Source organism: Lagenorhynchus albirostris, chromosome 4 (genome assembly GCF_949774975.1).
Source record: "Lagenorhynchus albirostris chromosome 4, mLagAlb1.1, whole genome shotgun sequence".
Lineage (NCBI taxonomy): Eukaryota > Metazoa > Chordata > Mammalia > Artiodactyla > Delphinidae > Lagenorhynchus > Lagenorhynchus albirostris.
The window spans coordinates 51,007,101-51,030,429 of NC_083098.1; the positions used below are offsets into that span (position 1 = coordinate 51,007,101).

The following is a 23,329-nucleotide window of genomic DNA, read 5'->3' on the forward strand; positions in this document are numbered from 1 at the left end:
CCTGCGTGCGCGCCCAGCACGAAGGGTCACGGGGAGCGGGGGGGGCGGGGCCGCGCGCGCGCAGGCGCATCTCTGCCCAGAAGGCGGTGGCAGGGAGGGTTCCCTGAATCTTGTGGGAATCCGGGCGGGTGCCCAAAGGTCGAAAAGCGCTCGAGGGTAGAGGTCGCGCCACCTGCCCTCGTCACCAGGAGTGGGCCGGGCTTTGGGGAACTCGTTTGTCCCGTGGGGTTTGTGGGTTCTGAGCGTCTGGACCGAATTGGTTGGACTTGAAACTTTGAACTTGTCAGGGGTGAGGCAGTGAGTAGTAGAAAAACCAAACGGATTACCCTGTGTTCTCAGCCTGGAGGCTATCAGGCCAGGTGGCGCTGGGAATGTATTGCAGTCTTACTGTGTGCCAGACATTATTTTGAACGTTTTTCATTGGTTAACTAGCAATCAAGTGCCAGAGATCCTACCGTTAGCCCCATTTATCAGTGAGGAAACAGGCACTGAGGAGGGATGTTGAAAGTCTCAAAGTCAGTGTGAGTGGAACTGGGATGGGAATTGAAGTATTCAGATGCCACACCACAGGAAGCCTTTTCTGATCTCTCATATCCTGATTTGGATGCCCCATTTATGCTGAAGGGGAGCAGAAGGTGCCACCCCCAAATTTGCCACTTTGGCATATTACTTTGAATTAAATAAGGACACTCTGACCGTCCTTTGTTCCTCCTGAAGGCGGGGGCTAACTCTCCCATATAAAAGTTACCTTCCCTGTACCAGGAGGGTAGAAGGCAACCTATCGCCAGAGACTGGGAATTTAGGGCAGAGAAGACTGGATAAATAAACCTTGTTACTGTTTCAACAATTTACTACACCAGGCCCAAACCCCTTCGTCTTGTCAATTCATCACAAATTTATTGCTTCTTTGTCTAAAGGATATAAAAGCTTCCTGCTTTAGTCATTTCATTGAGTCTTACATTTTTATGGGGCTCCTGTATGTAATTAAATGTTTTTCTCCTGTTAATGTCAACTTCATTATTAGACCAGCACCTAAAGAGGGAAAATTTCTCTGCCCTACAATGCTGTGAAGAAGTTACCACACTGGGTAGGTTTCTGTTCAGCATGACTATAAGCTTAATTAAATCTGCATACCCTACACCTAGCACATAGTTAACAAATGTATGTTGAATTTTTGAATGCCTACTTATGTGCCATGTCCTCTGCTAGATGACTCATCTAGCTGGGGACAAATGCAGTGTAGAAACGCCCAGAGGAATTTGTTTTTAATCACGGTAAAGACCTAGTAAACAGGCCACTCCCCAGTCTAGAAGTTCCCAAGTTCAAATTGTCTACATAAACCATAGGCCCTATTATTCTTTCCTACCTTACAACCAACATCAGACCTGAAATGCATCAAAAGGTGGAGTAAGAAGAAGGGGGTAAATGGTGAATCTGTTCTCAGAAATAGAAGGCAGAAATCAAAATGTGATTCCATGGGGAACTCTAGGATGAAAACAGAAAAAATCATTTTTTGTAAATTCCCTATTTCATTATGGTAGTATTTTATGTATATTACTTTTGTTTATCCCCACAGTAATTAGTAGCAGGATCCTTGAAATGAAAAAGGCCTGAATACTTGTCATGGGGATGGCAAGGAAGCTGGGGAAGCTACTAGGTTTTTGTTTTGTTTTATTATATTTTGGTCCCACTGAGCAGATTGCAGGATCTTAGTTCCCCAACCAGGGATCAAGCCCAGGCCCCCAGCAGTGGAAGCTCGAAGTCCTAACCACTGGACTGCCAGGGAATTCCTGCTACTAGGTATTATATTCCACACCCAAACTTGGGGGAAAAAAAACATGTAATGGTAAGGGTTTTGGCAGCTACTGAGAGAGTAATAAGGCAAGGTAAGTCTCTGAGACCTTCAACAGGAGGAAAGTGGAACTCAGTAAGTCCCATGTGGATCTGACAAAGATGTTTGGGGTTGAGGATTAGAAATCTCCAAGTGTGGTTCCCCCTCCACCAAACCAAACCAGACAAAAAACAACTAAACAAAAACAAAACCCATAAAAGAAGTACTTGTATAGTGCAGTGACTGAGAGTTTAAGCACTGGAAAATTAAAGACTGGTTTCAAATCCCAGTTCTGCCAGTGTCTGGCTGTGAGAACTTGAGTTCCTCCAAGCTGAAGAGTGTACCTCAAAAATACAAATGGGGAAACAGGAAACCTAGCTCTTTTACATCAATTTCAGCATAATTTCCCATTATGGAGCATAACCAGTCGATAACACAAGAAAGAGACTAGAGAAAAGCACTCTCAAAAGTACCTCCCTGATTTTTGTCCACAATCCCTTATCTGAAACTCCTGTAGTCAACTCTGTTTCAGAATTTTTAAAATTTTGGAATTTATGGGACTTCCCTGGTGGCGCAGTGGATAAGACTCTGCGCTCCCAATGCAGGGGCCTTGGGTTCAATCCTTGTTCGGGGAACTAGATCCCACATGCATGCCACAACTAAGAGTTCACATGCCGCAACTAAGGAGCCCACCTGCCACAACTAAGACCTGGCACAACCAAGTAAATAATTTTTTTTTAAATTTTGGAATTTAGAAAAGAAATATAGTTATATACCACATATATTATGTAACCATTCCTCACCCTCCTGCAAAAGTGTTAAGTACACTAATATTTTGCAGTGAAACATGTTTTCACATTAAGTAGAATAAAGGCTATTAACCTCAGATCAGGTTAAGTTTGCAGTGAATTCAAGAAAATACTTTGTTTTCTGAGCGTTTCAGATTTTGGAATTACAGATAAAAGACAGGGTATTAGAGCAGGGGTCCCCAACCCCCTGTTAGAAACCCGGCTGCAAAGCAGGAGGTGAATGGCAGGTGAGCGAGGGAAGCTTCATCTGCCACTCCCCATCACTCCCCATTGCTCGCATTACCGTCTGAACCCCACCCCCGCTCCCCCCGCCCCCTGTCCGTGGAAAAATTGTCTTCCACAAAACCGGTCCCTGGTGCCAAAAAGGCTGGGGACCTCTGTATTACAGCACTCAATCAGGTGTGAGCATGCTACCATCTCAACCCTTCCTTGCCAGAAATTTTACTACTCCTTCAAGTTAGGAATTCCTTTTCTCCAGCGGTAATGCTGGTATAACTAAAGAATGAGACAGGGTCTCCTAACTGATAACATACAAGTTTATTAAGAAAACTCTACGGATTTCCCTGGTGGTCCAGTGGCTAAGACTCCGAGCTCCCAATGCAGGGGGCCCGGGTTCCATCCCTGGTCAGGGAACTAGATAGAGCCCACACGCCCCAAATAAGAGCCTGCATGCGCAACTAAAAAAAAAAAAAAAATTTTTCCGCGTGCCGCAACTAAGACCCGGCACAGCCAAATAAATAAATAAATAAAACTCTAAACCAACTGAGAAAATGAGGACAAAGGCTGAAAAAATAAGAGGTCTTGAACATTGGTAAGGAGTGGTTACACGGCCCCTGCATTTGTGTACACCAACCCAACAACTTCTGTAAAAGGATGTTTATCAACTTAATAAACTTGCTTATAAATTTCTACCTGCAACCTTCATTACTACCTAGAAAACAGAAGGATGCAGAAGCCATCATAACAGCAAGATTGGGAGAGTGCTTCCAGCAAGTCTGAAGTGTGACAGCAAAATAACATACTAGCAGGGCATAGGAGCAAGCCAGCAGCCCTATATTAGAAAAGGAACATATATTTTGCTGCATGCTTGTAAAGGTGAACTTAAGTCATCAAGAAAACATGACACTGTAATCATTATGCTGTTCGTAACAGTATCTATGAAGCATGGCTGTTTAAGCATTAAAGAAATAATTTAGAACCTTTGTTACCAAAATGCATCATTCCATACAATATTATATAGTAAAGAACCATATAAATTCAGTACAGTAGAAGCAAATGAACCTAATTAGTAAAACAGTTAATTTTTATATGTGTATATTTCTTTACATACAGTAGACGCTTTGTACGTACTATACATGCATAATAACAAGGTTTTTTTTTCTTTTTTTTTTTTTGCTGTACGCGGGCCTCTCACTGTTGTGGCCTCTCCCGCTGCAGAACACAGGCTCCGGACGCGCAGGCTCAGCGGCCATGGCTCATGGGCCTAGCCGCTCCGCGGCATGTGGGATCTTCCCGGACCGGGGCACGAACCGGTGTCCCCATCATCGGCAGGCGGACTCTCAACCACTGTGCCACCAGGGAAGCCCTAACAAGGTATTTTTTATTAAAGCGTGCAGGCACAGTCCACATCAGCATGGACTAGCATTTTCTACTCCTAGTTTTCATCTCAAATACCAATTAGTGACACTGGGCAACTATGGCTACTACCATCAAAATATTCTCAACCTAATGGTCTAAACACAATTTCCTCTAAACATAAATACCTCTAAATAATGATACTCTAAGAATACTCTAAAATACACATTTCCTTTTGGAACTTAGGTATCAGGGTAAAATGAGGATTCTCCCATACTGTTTATTCTTTAATGGTCTGTAATGAAGACAAAATATTAGATAAAAGCTTAATGGAAAGGGGAACAAATAATTATTTTGCTAATTATTCTCATGGTAATAGTATATTTAAAGAAAATAAACAAAACCACTGGCCTCAAGGTCAAGCATATTTGGGTTTTCACACCCTAGCGCTAATCAATGACTTCTATAATTTCTAAACTTTAGTTTTCTAGTATAGAAGACACTGAGCCAGTAACTTCCAGGGTTGTTGTGAGCATTATAAAAAATAATGCCTAACAAGTTTTAAATGTTCAACATATTTCATATACCTTCAATATTTCTCTAGGAATCTGTACAGTGTGGGAACACCTACAGCAAAAATAAACAGTAATGCAAAGTCAGGATTCATGGCCAAACATAACTATTTATTATTTTTTTAAATAGACATTCAGTTTCTTCCTTTAAAGAAAAAAAACCCTAGAATTTAAATATTTCCAATCCCATGACATACAAGTCTGTATACATTATTTACATCTCTCAATTAAAACATATTACAGATTTTCCGACATTCAGTATCCCCTTTTATTTTTTAGTTCTTACCACACTACATGGTTTGTGGGATCTTAGTTCCCTGACCAGGGATAGAACTTGGGCCTCCAGCAGTGAAAGCGCCAAGTCTTAACCACTGAACTGCCAGGGAATTCCCTCAGTATCTCCTTTTAAAACAAAAACGAGAAAACAGTTGAAGTCTGATCAAAAGTAACTACAATTTGAGTAATCTTGGCACAGTTTACAATATAGCCCCCATGTTGCATTTCATGTTTTAGATTCAGCTACTTTAATAGAGAGAAATTGTCCATCTCCATTAGAGCAGGATCCTGTCTTACTCATTCTCTGCAACAGTTGCACAGTGTGAATGCTGCCTCATGCTTCCATTTATGGCACTGGCAGTATTCTGGTTTTGTCCTCAGAAATGATTCTATTAAAACTTTAAGTATTCTCATGTTTATTGTATTCTCTCTCAACCTAGATCTCGTGATGCTATTCCTAGATAATTTTTAGTAATAATGTATAGGGAAAGTTCAAATAAAACAAATTTAAGTTTTCCCCACAAGATTAGTGTCCTTACCACCCTAGTATGCATGTACAAAAATAACAAATACAATTTAGTGGCTGTAAAAAACTATTTCCCCTAAAAACAGTTATCTCTGCAGAACAATTTAAGGAGAAAAGTGTTCTTAAAATGAAAATGCAAGAATCTATTTTACAACTTGCACAATTAAGTAAACAAAATGAAAACCTGCAAACCTGTAAGAAACACCCACACATATAAGAATTTAATAATATATAACAGAAATTAAATATTAATAAAAGATTTAAATTTATATCTCTAGTAATCTCAGCTTCAGTGATGTAGTTTAAAGAAAGCTATCAACCAAAACCAACCAAAAATGCTTCTGTAAATTGTATCATCCAACATTTCAGGTGCAACCTATGTATTGACAGCAATCACTTCAGAATCACTAACAGTGAGGACCTATATAATCAATCTGTTTTGTTTTTCGTCTGTGTGTGTGTGTGTGTCTGTGTGTGTTGTGAGATAGGGGAGAGAGGAGTATATGGAAAGTCAACACCAGTAAGGAAGTAATTTACCTCCAAGGAGAAGGAGATGACAAGTAAACATAAGTTTGGAAAGGCCAGTGATTTCACTATCTTTGAGGATTCTGATCCAAATTTTTCTATTGTGTAGTATTATATGCAAAAAAGGAAATTTGTATCACACTTGCAAAACTGAGAGTACTCAGTATTTTAATCTGTATTTTCTCTCTTTTGTCAAAATTTAAGTATCAGTTCAGCTACAAGTGGCAGACATGGAGCACAGTTTTATACTTTCAAAATGAATTTTTCTCTATAATTAGCCCATTAGGAGAGCCTCAAAAATTCAAATTGTCTGCAGTCAGAATTGTTATTATATCTTAAAATTAAACTTTTCCATTAAATCATGAAATAGCTTTAGCTCTAAACAGTTATCTCATATACCATTAAACTGACAGCTCAACAACTGTAATTCCTATGGTGAAACTTAATATTATGACAAAATGCTGATATTTAAATCATTTTAGGAGCGGTCCGTATAGATCTAGAATAGTGTTTCTAGGAATTGGTATATTCTTTAATATCCCAGATAAGTTTCAAAATAAGTTAAGTTTTCCTCTTGGTATGCAGTGACATTTTCAAATATACTTCTTGTCTCATATCTTTTAAAAAGACATTCAAAATGTTAAAGTTATAAATCACATATGAAATGATTATACAATTTGAAATATTTTACTGTGACACACAGACTTAAATTCAGCATAATTAATATATAAACTGTATTCCAATTTCTTTTTACAATGATCTCCAGTCTTTAAATTCAAATTGTTCATTTGCGTGAAAATAAGTTTAAAAAAAAAGGATGGAGGTAAAGCCTGCTGCTTCCTTAAGCTACTTCTATCTTAAATATTGGATTCATTTTTATTTTTAATATACCTTCAATCAAAACTACCCTACAGTACTCAAGATATAATCCAAAAGTTATCAGGAAAATGGACCGAAAATAAGAAAAAGACTTTGGTTTTTTAAACTATTATATTTAACTGTAAGGTAATTAAACTAAATTAAAAAAATAAAACTTGTACATCCAAACAATACTGCCTACTTCAAAGCAGTGACATCAGGAAACTATTTTTTTATTAAATGATGCTACAAATCAGTGCTCAAAACATTCTCTTCTGCAAATTCAGAGCCTATGGCATATTCTTTTGAACTTCCTTAATAGTTTAGTTCTAAGAAAACAGCCAAAGTAGAGTTGTTTTGGTGAATGAGATAGGTCATATTAAGCTTCCAGAAAAGTTTTCGGTGCAACTGAAATGATAAAACAGATTTTCTTGCATAGTCACAAACCAATTCTCAAGGCATCGCTGAAAGTGTTCTAGAAACATTACACCTTTGCAGCATAGCTGGAATAAGTAGTGCTCCTAAAGAAACTACTCTGAAGATCAACTCTCATTTGAGATGTTCAAGGTATGACATATTTATCTTAAAAGGAAGTCCTACAACTTAATAATTTTATCTCACATATTTTACCATTTCAGTGGTTATCAAAAACTCTCTCAGAGAGGGTGTACACAAAGGTATAAAAGAAATCTGTCATTTTGCTATTTTCCCCTAAGCAAGGAAAATGCTAATACATAAAATGCAGTGTGGTGCTTACATGTAAAATATAAATATCCACATTATCGGTAATTCCTGAATATAAGAGATTGTAGTGCTTTATCTTTCCTGATAAGCCAGGCAGTACCTCAGTCTGCGACATATTATACACTAAACATATCTTTTCCTACTTAATTTTATGCTGAACATTTAGCATTTAAAAATGACAAAGGTAGGAAGAGATAGCAATCTAAAATCTTTCAATTTAAGGTAAACTGACCTCCAAAGCCTCTACCAGCTAACACATACTTAATGTTTTAGTGCAGCCTAGTGCCATGGTTTTTATGGAAAACAGAATAATCAAGCCAGTAAATGAAAGCCAGTAGCACCACCTACAGCTAATGGAAAGATTTTCACTCTGTTATTAATTCCTCTCCACCACCATTACACCGTCATTTAAAAGAATTACTAAAACTTGCTTCCTATCAACATTTAACCAAAGCTTTGTGACAATACTATGTTAACTTACTAATTTATATTTTATGCTTTCATCAGCAGATGAGAAAACCAACTTCTGCTTTATATCTCTGTATGAAGAGCAGGGGGGGAAATCATTATCCTGGTTATTTACAAATTAAGAAATCTGGAAAGAATCCAATAGACATTTATAAGCAAACTACGTTGTAAAACCAAGATTTGATCCTTATTTTATAAAAGGCATCTTACTAATGCTCCTGGGAACCAAACGAATCAAAGCAGCTTTTTATTAAGTCAGTTATTTCTCACACGCTCTGGTGTTTCCCTATTTGCAGCCATGTAACACCATGCACAATGCCAGGCCTCTCCCTGGGAGAATGTCTCTACTTTGTTACCATATATATACACATACATATTTCCTTACTTCCCAATACCTCTGTTTAAAGGAATACTCAGAAGCAGGCACCTGAGATTCTGGCACAGTGATAAGAAACTCCTATCTACATAGAGTGGAAAAGTAAGTCCGACTACTAAACATTAATTTATAATAACATTTGTACAGTGTACTACTGTATAAGGCTTAAATGAGCAAAAACAATGTTTCACTTGTCTCTCCACACTTGGCTGCTGCAACCCCTTTATTACTAGGTTGATATGAAGTCAAATGCAGTATTGGAAGACTATTTGAATAATCATATGTTTCATCTTCCTAAATAGATGGTACCCCAAATCACTAGATGCCAGATTTTGTTTCTCAATCAACCCACAGTGGCTGATATTATATATTTGGATACTAAAAGATATGTTTTAAGGAAATCAGCTAGTTCTCATTGCAGTTTATAAATAAGTATGACCAATGAATGTCCAATATACTTGCCTCTGCCAGGCTCTCCTGTTACTTTCTACTGTTGGTACTTGGAGAATGATTGCTAGAAATGAGAAAAAGGCAGTTCCTACTGATCATAATTGTAATGGCAGTAAATTGTATCACTATTCTACTTGTTAATGGCAAAAACAAACTAATTTCATTTTAGATTCTTTTCTACTGTTTTTAGTCTATACAATTTCAGAGTAAGACTTCTATTCTACAAGGAAAAAGGTATATATTCCTAACAAAGGAAGAGTATATATTTCTAACTGACGGAAACAGATTTACCAGAAATGACAAAATTAAAACTGGAAGTCTAAAAAGGATATTTCGCAAGAGTAAAACTGAAGTGAAAAATGTTAACATTTATTTTAAAAACTAAGTTTCTGGGGGCTTCCCTGGTGGCGCAGTGGTTGAGAGTCCGCCTGCCAATGCAGGGGACATGGGTTCATGCCCTGGTCCGGGAAGATCCCACGTGCCGCGGAGCAGCTGGGCCCATGAACCATGGCCGCTGAGCCTGCGCGTCCAGAACCTGTGCTCCGCAACGGGAGAGGCCGCAACAGTGAGAGGCCCGCGTACCGCAAAACAAAAAAACAAAAAAACTAAGTTTCTGAACTTTTTACTTATGGGAATAGTTCACCAGAAAGTCATAGCAAAAAAAAAAAAAAAAATGTAAAAGTTAATTACTACTTTACACTTTCATTATCTGATATCACTGCAAAGAAAGATTTCCTTTCACAGTGGAAAAATCAGAAGTCAGAATGTTTCAAGTTGGGCCTATAACAAGTAAAGAAGGTACTGTATCATTTTAAAATGACAAACACCAGCTCCATTCACTGAATGGAAATGCTGTAAAGTGATCAATTTCCCCAAAGTCCTTAAATTCCATGTTTATGTCTATATCTAAAATTAGTAATTTATTTTTAACTTCTCATGGAAGTTGATTCCTAAAAGGAAGTCTCTAAGACTTTGCTTACAAGATATTGATTAAAATATTCATGCCATTCTATTCAAGAGTTTTGAGAAAGGACTTTCTTGAACTTGACTCCCTGTACTTAATCCCATCTATAACGCACCATTCAAACTAACCCCCCTGCAAACAAACACACACTCCTATCACCTCCTCTTCAAAGCAGAAGGGGATTCTGCAGATTTATGGCTCATTTGGCAATTGCTAAGAAACCTCACAGTTCAGCATCATCTCTGAAGATGGCAAACCTATATATAACCTGAATTTTTACACCTACAGTGCAGTTAACATGTAGAAAGAAGCCAAAATGTAACCGGTATTACATTTCAACATCTTCAAGTTTCAATATCACAGATATCAAGAGATGGAAAAGACCTGCTTGTAGAACTTTAAGCATCTGTTGAACAGAATTACTATCAATATCAAAAATAATTAAGAAATACTAATTTTTTATGCTCTACATGCACACCTTTACAAACTGTGTTTCTTTAATGTAGTAAAAGCTGGAGATCACCAATTTAGGTAAACTATGGCTTTTATCAATAGGTATTTTGAAACATGCATCAGTAAGTGCCCTGGGTAGTAATCCTAATATTGTTTCAAGCCCTGTTCAGTTCTATGTCTGTGCTTTGCACCTCAGAAATGAGCCTGCCAAGGCACTTAAAAACATAAGACTTTTGGGGACTTCAAAAATCAACCACAATTTACACAACGGAGAACCCCCATCCATCAGCAGTCCAATCAATAAGCATTTCTTTCAACATATAGTATTATCAAAAATTCCCCAAGTTAGAAAAAATACTGTATGCCACTAAGACAAAATTTACCCCTATCAACTGAATAGAGAATGGTTCTTGCCTTCCTCTAGCCATAGTATATGGTTTCATTTGTTCAGAATAAAGAAAAAGGAACCCAAACAAGCCCCCCAAACCTAACATAAAAACAACCAAGATAAAAATAAAATAAAACAAAATCCAAATGCACTCCACACAGCTTCATTTGAGGAATAATTTGCACACATCTGCATTCTTTTATCTGTCCTTTGAGGTGAGTTTTTCGATCAGTTCCTGGAGTGGTGCAAGTTCTCTTCTGTCAATAAGGTTGAATTCCTATGTATGACAAAGGCAGAAGAAATAGCAGAAACATTATTTACATCTCATTCCAAAACAGATTTTCATTAACATTTGTTGGAAATTAGCTTTTAAAGTAAATAAAAGTCAAATCTTTTTTTCAAGAAAACTTTTTCTATTCCCTACCTCTGTGTCTTACGCAAATCACTTAACCACTTCTGATATTATATTTTACATCTGTAATAATATTACGGTAAATTACCTCATAAGATTATTATGGGGACTAAATGTGATACTGTATGTTAACCACTTCATGTAATCCCTGGCACAAAGTAAACGCTCAATAAATGGGAGTTGCTGCTTCCTGTTAAAAGGAATAACCAGGGCACCATTTAGATATAGTCAACCAAGCAGGGATCAAAAAAAATCTCAGGCAAATTTCAGCATTATATGAAGAGTAAAAAAGTTAGTTTACGTTATTAACTAACGTATCTGCAAGCTACCATATAATGTGGTATGAGAATAACATGAATAATGTGGAGTCCATAAATGATAAGTAAATCCTGTAAAGAACAAATAAGAAAGCCTGGATTTAAATTGTGCTTCTTTAGAAGTTCTACCACTGTCATTCTGAAATTCAATTATGAATAGATTTCCCCTGAACTATAAATTATAAGGCTAATAAAAAGTGGCTGTTCGTGGAGCGGCTAGGCCCGTGAGCCATGGCCGCTGAGCCTGCGCGTCAGGCTCCGCAACGGGAGAGGCCACAACAGCGAGAGGCCCACGTACCGCAAAAAAAAAAAAAAAAAAAAAAAAAAAACAAAAAACTGTTGATACTTCTGATCTTTTGATATTCTGCCACAGTGGGGCATTCTGAGGTCACAATTTCACTCATTTATTAGCATCCATCACGTGCCAAGCACTGCAGTAAGTACTAGGAAGGCATTAAGGGGCACTCAATACCAAGTCTACCACTAAGACTTGCGGGGTCTGGACCAATAGCACAAATGGATATATATCACATGACTAAATTACTGTATTTTACATTAAGCTAATATATTGTTATATATGTTCGATTCTCCTACCTTAACAAATACACCATAGTAGCCAGGAAAGCAGATTCAAATTTAGAATTCTTAAGACTCCTCAGTCTACACTGGAAAGTAGTGACATGAGGAGAGCCAGTCCCTGGCCCTCAGCAAACCTCCCTGATCTACCAAACCACAGCTCCATCCTGTATTTCAATGGGTCTCACATGCAGGAGTGTGGACACCCTGACAACCTTATAAAGGCAATGTCCACACACACTCACCAACAGCTGCCATCTGGCTATCCCTTAGGTCTGGCTATCAGAGATATGACCTTCCCTTAAAAGTACGGACCAAAGGAAAAGATCCATGCAAACCCTGGCAATACACTTGAGACCATGTGGGTAGGGAGTTCTGAATCTCAGGTATCCAAGCACATACCAGAAGGGATCTATGTAGGTATGTTCTTGGCCCTATGGACTCCTCACTCCATGCAGGAGCATGGGCAAGGGCCAGAGCAGAACTTCTAAATTGTGAGGCCCAGGGCAGAGGCCACTCTCACTCAAAGAAGCGGTAATACTGTATAACTAATGGACCCGCCTTTAAGAAGGTCACAGTGTCCTGAGATGTAACTAGGCTCAGATGTGGTAAATGCAACGTATCAATCCCTGACTATTTTGCTAGGAGTTGGGAGATACAGTGTACTTTAAGATCATATAATAAGGTAAAACTAATAAACCTTCTGGTGGGAGAATATCCTCTCCCAAACCACTAAAACCTCTAAACTAAAAGCAATCATGTTCTGCCTAAACCAAAGCACAGATGCAAATTTTAGGATAACATTTTGTTTCTCTTGGTGTCTATAGATGGGATACCATAGTAAAATAATTGCTCAGGGCAACAGTTTTGGCAAGTTACTATCTCCTAAAATTTGTTTATACAGGTGAAATTAAGATACAAAATGTGTATCCCCATTATGAGGAGTGTGTATAGAGGGAAAATAAACACATTTTTCTTTGTGGAGATGCGGCATGGGAAAGGTATTTATAAGTTTATGCCCACAGATATACAAAAACAACACAGATTCAAGCTTTGGACTTCTCCTGCCTACCATCTCCCTTCTCCAAACTCCACCGAAAAACAGCTGCTCAGCTTCTGCATTTCTACCTCTTTTTCACTCCTACCTTTTAGTTCTCTAATTATTATAGCAGGACAAGAATAGCCTCACTCCTTTTAGTCTACATCTCTAAGGCTCATTCTCTGAGAAATAAAGAGAGAAGGAAGAGGAGGTCAACTAAGGATTCAGATCAAAAGTTAATGGACCTGGCTCCCCTGGCGGCGCAGTGGTTGAGAGTCCGCCTGCCGATGCAGGGGACATGGGTTCGTGCCCTGGTCTGGGAAGATCCCACATGCCACGGAGTGGCTGGACCCGTGAGCCATGGCCGCTGAGCCTGCGCGTCCTGAGCCTGTGCTCCGCAATGGGAGAGGCCCGCGTACCACAAAAAAAGAAAAAGAGGATGAAGACTAGAGAGATATAGCAAATTTTATCCTGACAGTATGGATAACTCTGTAGAGAACTGCTTTTTCTGAGCAAAAAAGATCTCCTAATCCAACTTACCTGGACAAAAAAAATAAAGTGCTTGAAAGATGTATTGAGATGTGCTTCCTCCTGCAGCTGGATCACAGGGTCAAAATGCTGATGATAAATGTGAGCATAAACCCTAAAGAGGCGTTTGAGTATAGTTTTTGCCACAGACATGAAATTCTTCGGAAACGGGACACCTAGTAAATAGATAAACAACCCCCTCTATTAACAAGAAGAGAACAAGGCATTATCAGCAAATGGCAATATAAATTACCAAGACAAGGCTGAAAATAAGTATTTATGAATTACTACTTAAAATACCCATTGTACTTTTCAAAAGTTCTCAAAATATCATGAATGAAAATAAACTTCAATGCTTCTATGGAATAAGAATTTGTCTTCAGTTTAGCCCTTTAGGCCTCTAATATACCACCACTTTACCAAAATGAAACAAATGTCTAAGATGGTAATAGAGCTAAAATGCATATTCAGATCCTCAGGTTTCTTATGCTGAACACAAATAATGTATCACTATGTTTAGTTTTGTTTAAAATGCCTGCAATACATTTTCAGATTTTTTTCTATGGAAATTATTTCATTACTACACCAGGTCTACATTTACCCTGAAATTAGCTGCAGTCTCTGCTCAATTAGACTTGTTTTATGAATTAGAGCACTTTTACAGCATTAAATACAAAACTAGAAAAATACAAAAGTCTACATCCTTTGTTAAAGTGGCTAAATGATCCAGATTTACACAAGGCAAATGACACAAGGCAAATACTGGTACTACTGGGTTCAATGTCATCACATTGCCTACTGCCCATTTAAAAATATTATAGATCACATTATAGATCACATTATAAAACATTATAGATCACAAGAAAACATAAGACATTTTGGGGTACATAAGTGTCTCCCAAAATGAAGGGACACTATATAAAATAGTATGCTTACATTACACACTTCAAAAATGTCAGTGTCATGAAAAGACCAAAAAAGCCTGAGAAATACACATATTCCACATTAAAGGGGGCTAAAGAGACATGACACTGAATGAAAACAAACGTCAAAGATTTTCTTTTGCTCTAAAGGATATTATTGGGAAATTTTGAAAAATCTGAATAAGATTTGTAAATTAGACAGTAGTATTGTACTGGTGTTAATTTCCTGATTCTGACAGTTATACTGTGATTTTTCTAAGGAAATACACATTGAAGCACATACAGATAAAGGTCCATCATAATTGCAACTTACTGTCAAACAGTTCAGGAAAAAGAAAAGAATGTGGAGTGAGGAAAGAGGGAGAGAGAGAAAGCAAATGTGTTAAAATGTTGGCAACTAAAAAATCTGGAAGAAGGATACATAGGGATTGTTTGCACAATTCTTACAAATTTTCTAGAAGCCTGAAATTGGGTTAAAAGTTAAAAATTATATTATGAAGATAAAAGATAAGATGAGGGCACTTATCCCAAACCATTACTATGTGTATAAGTAATGCAGTCTTGAAAAATAGACCTTTCATTACAAAGGCTCCAAAGTAGTTAAAGCATTCAATGAATGTGTTTAAAACAAGCCATAACAACAGCAACCATTTACATTGCTGTCTCCTCCACTATATCCTTCTCCCCAAAACTAAAAAAGCATAAAATACAGTCAAAAAGTTGAAAAGAGCAAATTCTTAATTTTTTCAGAAAACACAGTTGTAAGGAATTTGACACAGTAAAGTCATATGAACTGTCTAAATGTAAATAATTTCCACTTGAAAGGTCAGCCCTTTAAAAGGTCAGCATATATAAAAGTCACTCAGTTGATAACAGGCCAACCTGTCAAATCTTGTTTTCTTCTCACCTAGCCTGATTTCACAGTCTGCAAGGTTCACACGTGGGTCATGAATACAAATGCCCTCTTTGCCACAAATATAAGGTAAAACTGTTTTGAAGTCATATAAACTCCCTTCCTAAACAAGAAATGTATATGACTGCAGCAGATGATACTGGCTGCTTACCCAATGACCAGTCTCTTTTTTCCCTAACACAGGCCAGATTTGTTACTATCCAAGATATACCGATCTTCTTACTGTTTAAATTATAGGGAGGTTTACCTAATGTTCATGATAAACTTGGTATGAAAAAGATAGACACTTTCAAGTACATAAGATTAGCAATATTTTGATAGGTATGGTAATTTAACATGGTTCCTGGAATAGAGAGGCAATAAGCCCTAGAAACGCATGAAATTAGATAAATCATGATGGATCCCAGTTAAACAATTATACCAATTTTTGATGGAAATAATGTCTCATCATCCAACTGGTCCTGAACCCAAGTCATCAGGTAATCAATGTACTTTGGTGCAGAGCACTTAATAGGCTTCTTTATGTTTGTTCCATCTGCCCAATGATACTCATATCTGTATTGGAAAGATAAAAAGTACACAGAACATCAGTGTATACCTATATATAATGTGTAAGTTTTTATATTACATATATATGTTTATTAGGAATGTATTCAGGATGTATTTTAATCTCTTCCTCCAAAAAAAGATTTTTTGCATTTGGCACTTAAATTTAGCATTTTAAAATTGCTATTGGACTATTTTGCATTTATCAGGATACAAACCAAGCAGATCCCACCAAACCCATTTTTTGTGAGCTTTCCTTCATACATAGCAATTATATTTTAGAATCACACATAGTATAAACTGCTATAGTAGAAACCCTAAGTTTACTTCCCACTTCTATGATGACCATCTTTAATCTTTATGATTATTGTTTTCTTCCTCAAAAACCATTTCTCCTTACGCAGTACAATTCTTTTTAACTTGGGGCTTTAAATTTTGGGTTAAGACTAGAGAATGACATGGAAGCACTAAGTAAGATTAATGAAAAAGAGAATGATTCAATATTTGAGTACATTTGGCTGAGGAGCTAAACATGCCTTTGAGGAAAATTGGCAACCCAAATAAAGATGCCTATAGTATCTAGGTATTAACCAGACACTAGCCTTTGGTATAATAAACATTTAATGTGCACCTACCATGTGAGTAATACTGTGTCAAGGAATACTGTTGAACAACGGACACTAAAATGAAAGACACTTGAACAACGGACACTAAAATGAAAGACACTTTCCCTGTTCTCAAGGAAAAAGACTAGTAGAGAAGACAGACTTGTAAATTAGTATGTAAAAACAGTACAACAGAATGCTAATGGAGTTAATTAAACAAACACACACACATACAACCACAACCTGATTTTTTTTTTTTTTTTTTGCGGTACGCGGGCCTCTCACTGCCGTGGCCTCTCCCGTTGCGGAACACAGGCTCCGGACGCGAAGGCTCAGCGGCCATGGCTCACGGGCCCACCCGCTCCGCGGCATGTGGGATCTTCCCAGACCGAGGCACGAACCCATGTCCCCTGCATCGGCAGGCAGACTCCTAACCACTGCGCCACCAGGGAAGCCCACACAACCTGATTTTTAAGACAAGGAATAAGCATGCAGCTGAAACTCCATGTACAAAATTATCTAAACTGAACTAGCATTTAGTTTTTTAGTTTCTGAAGGTTACCTCTGCCACTTAGCTTCTCTCTTTGAATCAATTGTGTTTTTATAATCTTGTCCCAGAGTTTGGACTAACGTAATGATAGGTGATTAAGCCTAGCAAAGGAGCTGGAAGAAAATATAATGGAAAAATACTACAGGGTATTTTAAACAATGAAAAGTTCTTGAGATAGGATAACAAGGATGCTTTCTATTTAATCATAGTTACTTGCACTTGAACAGTAAATCTTAAACAGGATACACCTGAATAAATATTCTGACAGCATACCAACCCTGGGAAACAGGGATGAATGTCAAGTCTACTTTGAAAGTCTCCAAGAGGAGATTCCCCAACATTTCTTGGCATCCTGTTCTACTATTTAATCACTTTCACAGTCAAGATATTCTTCCTAACATAAAACAAAAGTCTCAAGTGTGACTTAAGCCTCTTCTTGTTTGAGCCTCTTAGGAGACAGAGAACATGAATGGTAGGACTTCTGGCCATCCTTACTTAGTCTTCATTTAAAGACAGGAACTCATCCATGTTTTTTCCCTTACGTTATGAAGCCTCAATGTTTTTGCATTTCTCTCACAATCATGTTTTTCATTTTGTTAATGATTCTCAGGTGTTCCCTATTCATTTTTAAATGCAGAAGTCAAAAGCAGGCACAGTAAACCAAAAAATCATTTTCAATATCCTGAAGCTTTATAAACAATACTAATATTCAATGTCCTAAGGTTTTTTGAAAAATAAAACAACTGCATATTGCTTATACTTCTAGAGTTTATAACTATGATTCCCTGATTCTTTCCTTTTCTTTTGTCACGTTTATACTTAATGATGACTTCATATTCTAACTCTATTTTGCACCCACTGCTTTTTTTATTCCACCTTTGACAGACCATTGTCTTTGAAATTTATTTCTGTCATCATGGTATGAACTTATAAACTACAAATTCCAAAATGTTCATTTCTTGGTTAATAACGATAATAAATAGTAACTGAGAAACCACTTCAAGAAAAAAAGTGCAAAAAATACTAACAGGTGGGGTCTAAACAACATGCTACCCAGTAACCAATGGGTCCCTGAAGAAATCAAAGAGGAAATCAAAAAATACCTGGAGACAAATGAAGACAAAAACATAATGATCCAAAATATATGGGATGCAGCAAAAGCAGTTCTAAGAGGGAATTTTATAGTAATACAAGCCTACCTCAGGAAATAAGAAAAATCTCAAATAAACAATCTAAGCTTATACCTAAAGTAACTAGAAAAATGGAACAAACAAAACCCAAAGTTAGAAGGGAAGAAATCATGAGGAATAGAGCATAATTAAATGAAATAGAAACTAATAATAATAAAATAAATAGAAAAGACCAATGAAACTAAGAGCTGGCTCTCAGAAAAAATAAACAAAATTGATAAAACCAAACAAATAATATCAGAAATGAAAGAAGAGAAGTTACAAACAATACCACAGAAGTACAAATGATCATAAGAGATTACTACAAACAATTATAGCCAGTCAAATGGACAACCTAGAGGAAATGGATAAATTCCTAGAAACATGCAATCTCCCAAAACTGAATCGGGAAAAAATTGAAAATATGAACAGATGGATTACCAATAATGAAACTGAATCAGTAATTTTAAAAAAACCCAAAAACTCATAACAAACAAAAGTCAAGGACCGAACAGCTTCACAGGTGAATTCTACCAAACATTTAAAGAGTTATATTACCTTCTACCAAACATTTAAAGAGTTATATTACCTATGTTTCTCAAACTATTCCCAAAAAATTGAAGAGGAAGGAAAACTTCTGAACTCATTCTATGAGGCCAGCATCACTTTGACCAAAATCAGACAAATCACCACATAAAAAGAAAATTTCAGGCCAATATCACCAATGAACATAGGTGCAAAAATCCTCAACAGAATATTAGCAAACCAAATCCAACAATACTTTAAAAGGATCATAAACCATGATCAAGCAGGACTTATCCCAGGGATGCAAGGATGGTCAATATCTACAAGTCAATCAACATGATACACCACATTAACAAACTGAAAAATAAAAATCATATTATCATCTCAACAGATATAGAAAAAAGCCTTTGACAAAATTCAACATCCATTTATGATTAACAAAAACTCTCAAAACAGTGGGCTTAGAGGGAACATACTCAACATAATAAGGCCATATATGACAAACCCACAGCCAACATTATACTCAATGGTGAAAAGCTGAAAGCATTTCCTGTAAGATCAGGAACAAGACAAAGATGCCCACTCTCACCATTTTTATTCAACATAGTATTGGAAGTCCTAGCCAAAACAGACAAAAAAAGGAAATAAAATGAATCCAGACTGGAAAGGAAGAAGTAAAACTGTCACTGTCATTGCAGATAACATGATAGTATACATAGAAAATCCTAAGGATGCTACCAGAAAACTACTAGAGATCATCAATGAATTCAATAAAGTTGCAGGATACAAAATTAATACACAGAAACCTGTTGCATTTCAACACACTAATAGTGAACTATCAGAAAGATAAATTTAAACAATCCCATTTACAACTGCATCAAAAAGAATAAAATACCTAGGAATAAATCTAACCAAAAAAGTACAAGACTTGTACTCTGAAAACTTTAAGATATTTATGAGAGAAATGGAAAAACACACAAACATATGGAAAGATATAACATGCTCACAGACTGGAAGAATTATTATTTTTAAAATGATCATACTACCCATGGCCATCTACAGATTCAAGGCAATCTTTATCAAAATAAAGTGGCATTTCTCACAGAACTAGAACACGTTAATTCTGAAATTTGTACAGAAACATAAAAGACTCCAAATAGCCAAAGCAATCTTGAGAAAGAAGAACAAAGCTGAAGGTATCACACTGCCTATTTCAAACATACATATAGTATACTATAGCTATACTACAAAGCTATAGTAATCAAAACAGTATAGTACAAGCACAAAAGGAGAAACACAGATTAATGGAATAGAATATAGACAGCCCAGAAACAAACTTACACTTAAATGGTCAATTAATCTGCAAAGGAAGCAAAAATATACAACAGGGGAAAAGAGACAGCCCTTTCAATAAATGATGTTGGGAAAACTGGAGAGCTATATGTAAAAGAATAAAACTGGACTACTTTCTCACACCATGTACAAACATAAGCTAAAATAAAAATGAGGGACTTCCCTGGTGGTCCAGTGGTTAAGACTCCACACTCCCAATGCAGGGGGCCTGGGTTCAAGCCCTGGTCAGGGAACTAGATCCCGCATGCCACAACGAAGAGCCCACATGCCACAAGTAAAAGATTCCACAGGCCACAACTAAAGATCCTGCATGCTGCAACAAAGATCCCGCATGCCACAACTAAGACCTGGAGCAGCCAAATAACAAATATTTTTAAAAATAAATAAATAAAATAAAATAAAAATAAATTAAAGATTTAAATGTAAGAACTGAAACCATAAAATTTCTAGGAGAAAACTCTTTGAAATCCGTCTTAGCAATATTTTTTGGATCTGTCTTCTCAGGCAAGGGAAATAAAAGCAAAAATAAATAAATGGTACCACATTAAACTAAAAAGGTTTTGCACAGTATGGAAACTATCAACAAAATGAAAAGGTAGCCTACTGAATGGGAGAAGATATTTGCAAGTGATATATCCAATAAGGGGTTAATATACAAAATATACAAAGAACTCATACAGTTCTACATCATAAATAAATAAACAACCCAATTAAAAAACGGGCAGAGGACCTGAATAGACATTTTTCCCAAAGACATACACATGGCCAAGAGACACATGAAAAGATGCTCAACCTCACCAATCATGAAGGAAATGCAAATTAAAACCACAATGAGATACTTCTCACACCTGTTAGAATGGCTATTATCAAAAAGACAACAAATAACAAGTATTGGCAAGGATGTGACCAAAAGGGAACCCTCATGCACTGTTGGTGGAATTGCAAATTGGTGCACCCAGTATGGAGAAAAGTATAGAGGTTCTTCAAAATATTTAAAATAGAACTGCCATAAGATCCAGCAATTTCTTTTCTGGGTATTTACCCAAAGAAAACAAAAACATTAATTTGAAAAGACATATGCAACACGTTTTTCATTGCAGCATTATTTTCAGTACCTAAAATATGAAAGTAATGTGAAAGTATACACACACACACACACACACACACACACACACACACACACACACACACAACGGAATATTACTTAGCCATAAAAAAGGGAAAGAAATCTTGCCCTTTGCGACAACACGGATGGATCTAGAGGGTATTACACTAAGTAAAATAAGTCAGGCAGAATAAAACAAACACCATATGATCTCATTTACATGTGAAATCTAGAAAACAAACACAGATACAGCACACAGAGGGGTGGTTGCCAGAGGGGAGCGGGGTGGGAATAGAGCAAAATAGGTGAAAGATATTTAAAGATACAAACCTCCAATTATAAAATAAATAAGTCATGGGAATATAATATTCAACATAAGGAGTATGGTCAATAACACTGTAATAACTTTGTATGGGAACAGATGGTTAGTAGACTTATCATGATGATCATTTCATAATGGAATGGAAATGTCAAATGTCATTTCCAAATGTCATAATGGAAATGTCAAATCACTATGCAATACACCTGAAACTAACATAATATTGTATATCAACTATATTTCGATTTTAAAAAAATATTTGGATAGAGAGGCATAAGCAAACAGAAAAAAGGCAGGATGGAGGACAATACAATAGGGAGGACTATAAAGCTCAGGCTAAGGAATCTGGACTCAAAATATTAGTCATTGGTAAATCACTGAAGGAGATGCTAAATACAGAAATTATAAGGTCAAAAATTTTCTTCTTATCTAAGAACTGTATGATAAAGTAAAAATGAGAACTGATCATGAATCATGTCTTACTTTGGGCCAGCTGACATCACTGGACAACTTTCTTCTGTACAAAAATCTGTGATTGTTCCATAAAGCATGTTGATCTGATTGAAGAAATCTACAGCTGCAAAGCGAACATCAGTTATAAGTAAAAGGTTAAATTTTAGTTTTACTCAAACAATCTTTTATTCCAGCAGAATCTCAGCTCTATCAGTGTTCTTTCCTCAACAAAGAACAGGTGAAAAGAATACAAACAAACAATATTTGCCTCACTGAATTTAGGAGCTTCTGTTTATTAAGTGACTCCCTTAAGAGAATAAAAAGGCAAGCAAGGGTGGGAGAAATTATTTGCAACACATATAATCAATAAAGATCTTATATTCAGAATATATAAAGAACTTCTATAGATCACTTAGAAAAAGGCAACACCGTAATAAAATGTGAGACAGTTTCTGAGTCTATTGGTTATCTCTATGGAAAAGAATAAAACTTGACTCTTCACTCACACAATACCTGAAAAGCAATTCCAAGTGGATCATACATCTAAATGTGAAAGGCAAGACAATAAAGTTTAAAAGAGCATAGAAAAATATGTCCATGAACTTTGGCATGCAAATATTTCTTAAGAAGAGCACAGAAAGCACCAGTCATAAAGGAATAGTTTTCTATATGTTTCACTGGAAAACTGTTATTCCTTGTTTTTTTATAATTTTTATTCTACTCATAATATTTTTATATTGACCTCAAAGCCAACAAGTTTATTAAATTTACCTATTCATAATAATAGTGATGGTGTAGTAATAAAATCATGGTCTTTTGGTTTTTCAACATTCATTCATGCTGGCTATGAACATAAATGTTGTTTCTTCCTTTCCAGTTATTATTATCTTTTATTCTTTTTCCTGCCTTACGGCATTGGCTAAGACTCCAGGAAAGTGGTGATGGTGGCTAACCTTAACTCATTCTTAATCTGAGAAAAAACTTCAACATTTCATGATCAAATATGATGTTTGCTTTATCTTTTTTGTAGATATGCTTTATCAGAAAAAAGTTCTCAACTTTTACTTCATAAGTTTATTACGAATTGATTTTAAATTTTACCAAATGTTTTTTCTGCTTATACCGAGATGATCATACGATTTCTTCCTCTTCCTTTATTTTGGCTAATGCGGTGAATTACA

General features: G+C 36.5%; 1 protein-coding gene across 1 annotated transcript in view; it reads right to left on the bottom strand.

Moving 5' to 3' along the window:
* Positions 1-4,877: 4,877 nt before the first annotated feature.
* MOB1B (MOB kinase activator 1B) overlaps positions 4,878-23,329 on the bottom strand; it is a 59,956-nt gene continuing 41,504 nt past the window's right edge. The window contains exons 3-6 of the mRNA XM_060148055.1: positions 22,179-22,272; positions 15,945-16,078; positions 13,700-13,863; positions 4,878-11,092 (exon numbers count right to left, since the gene is read on the bottom strand). Coding sequence (XP_060004038.1) covers positions 11,015-11,092; positions 13,700-13,863; positions 15,945-16,078; positions 22,179-22,272 — 470 coding nt within the window. The 3' untranslated portion in view covers positions 4,878-11,014. The remainder of the gene's footprint in view (positions 11,093-13,699; positions 13,864-15,944; positions 16,079-22,178; positions 22,273-23,329) is intronic.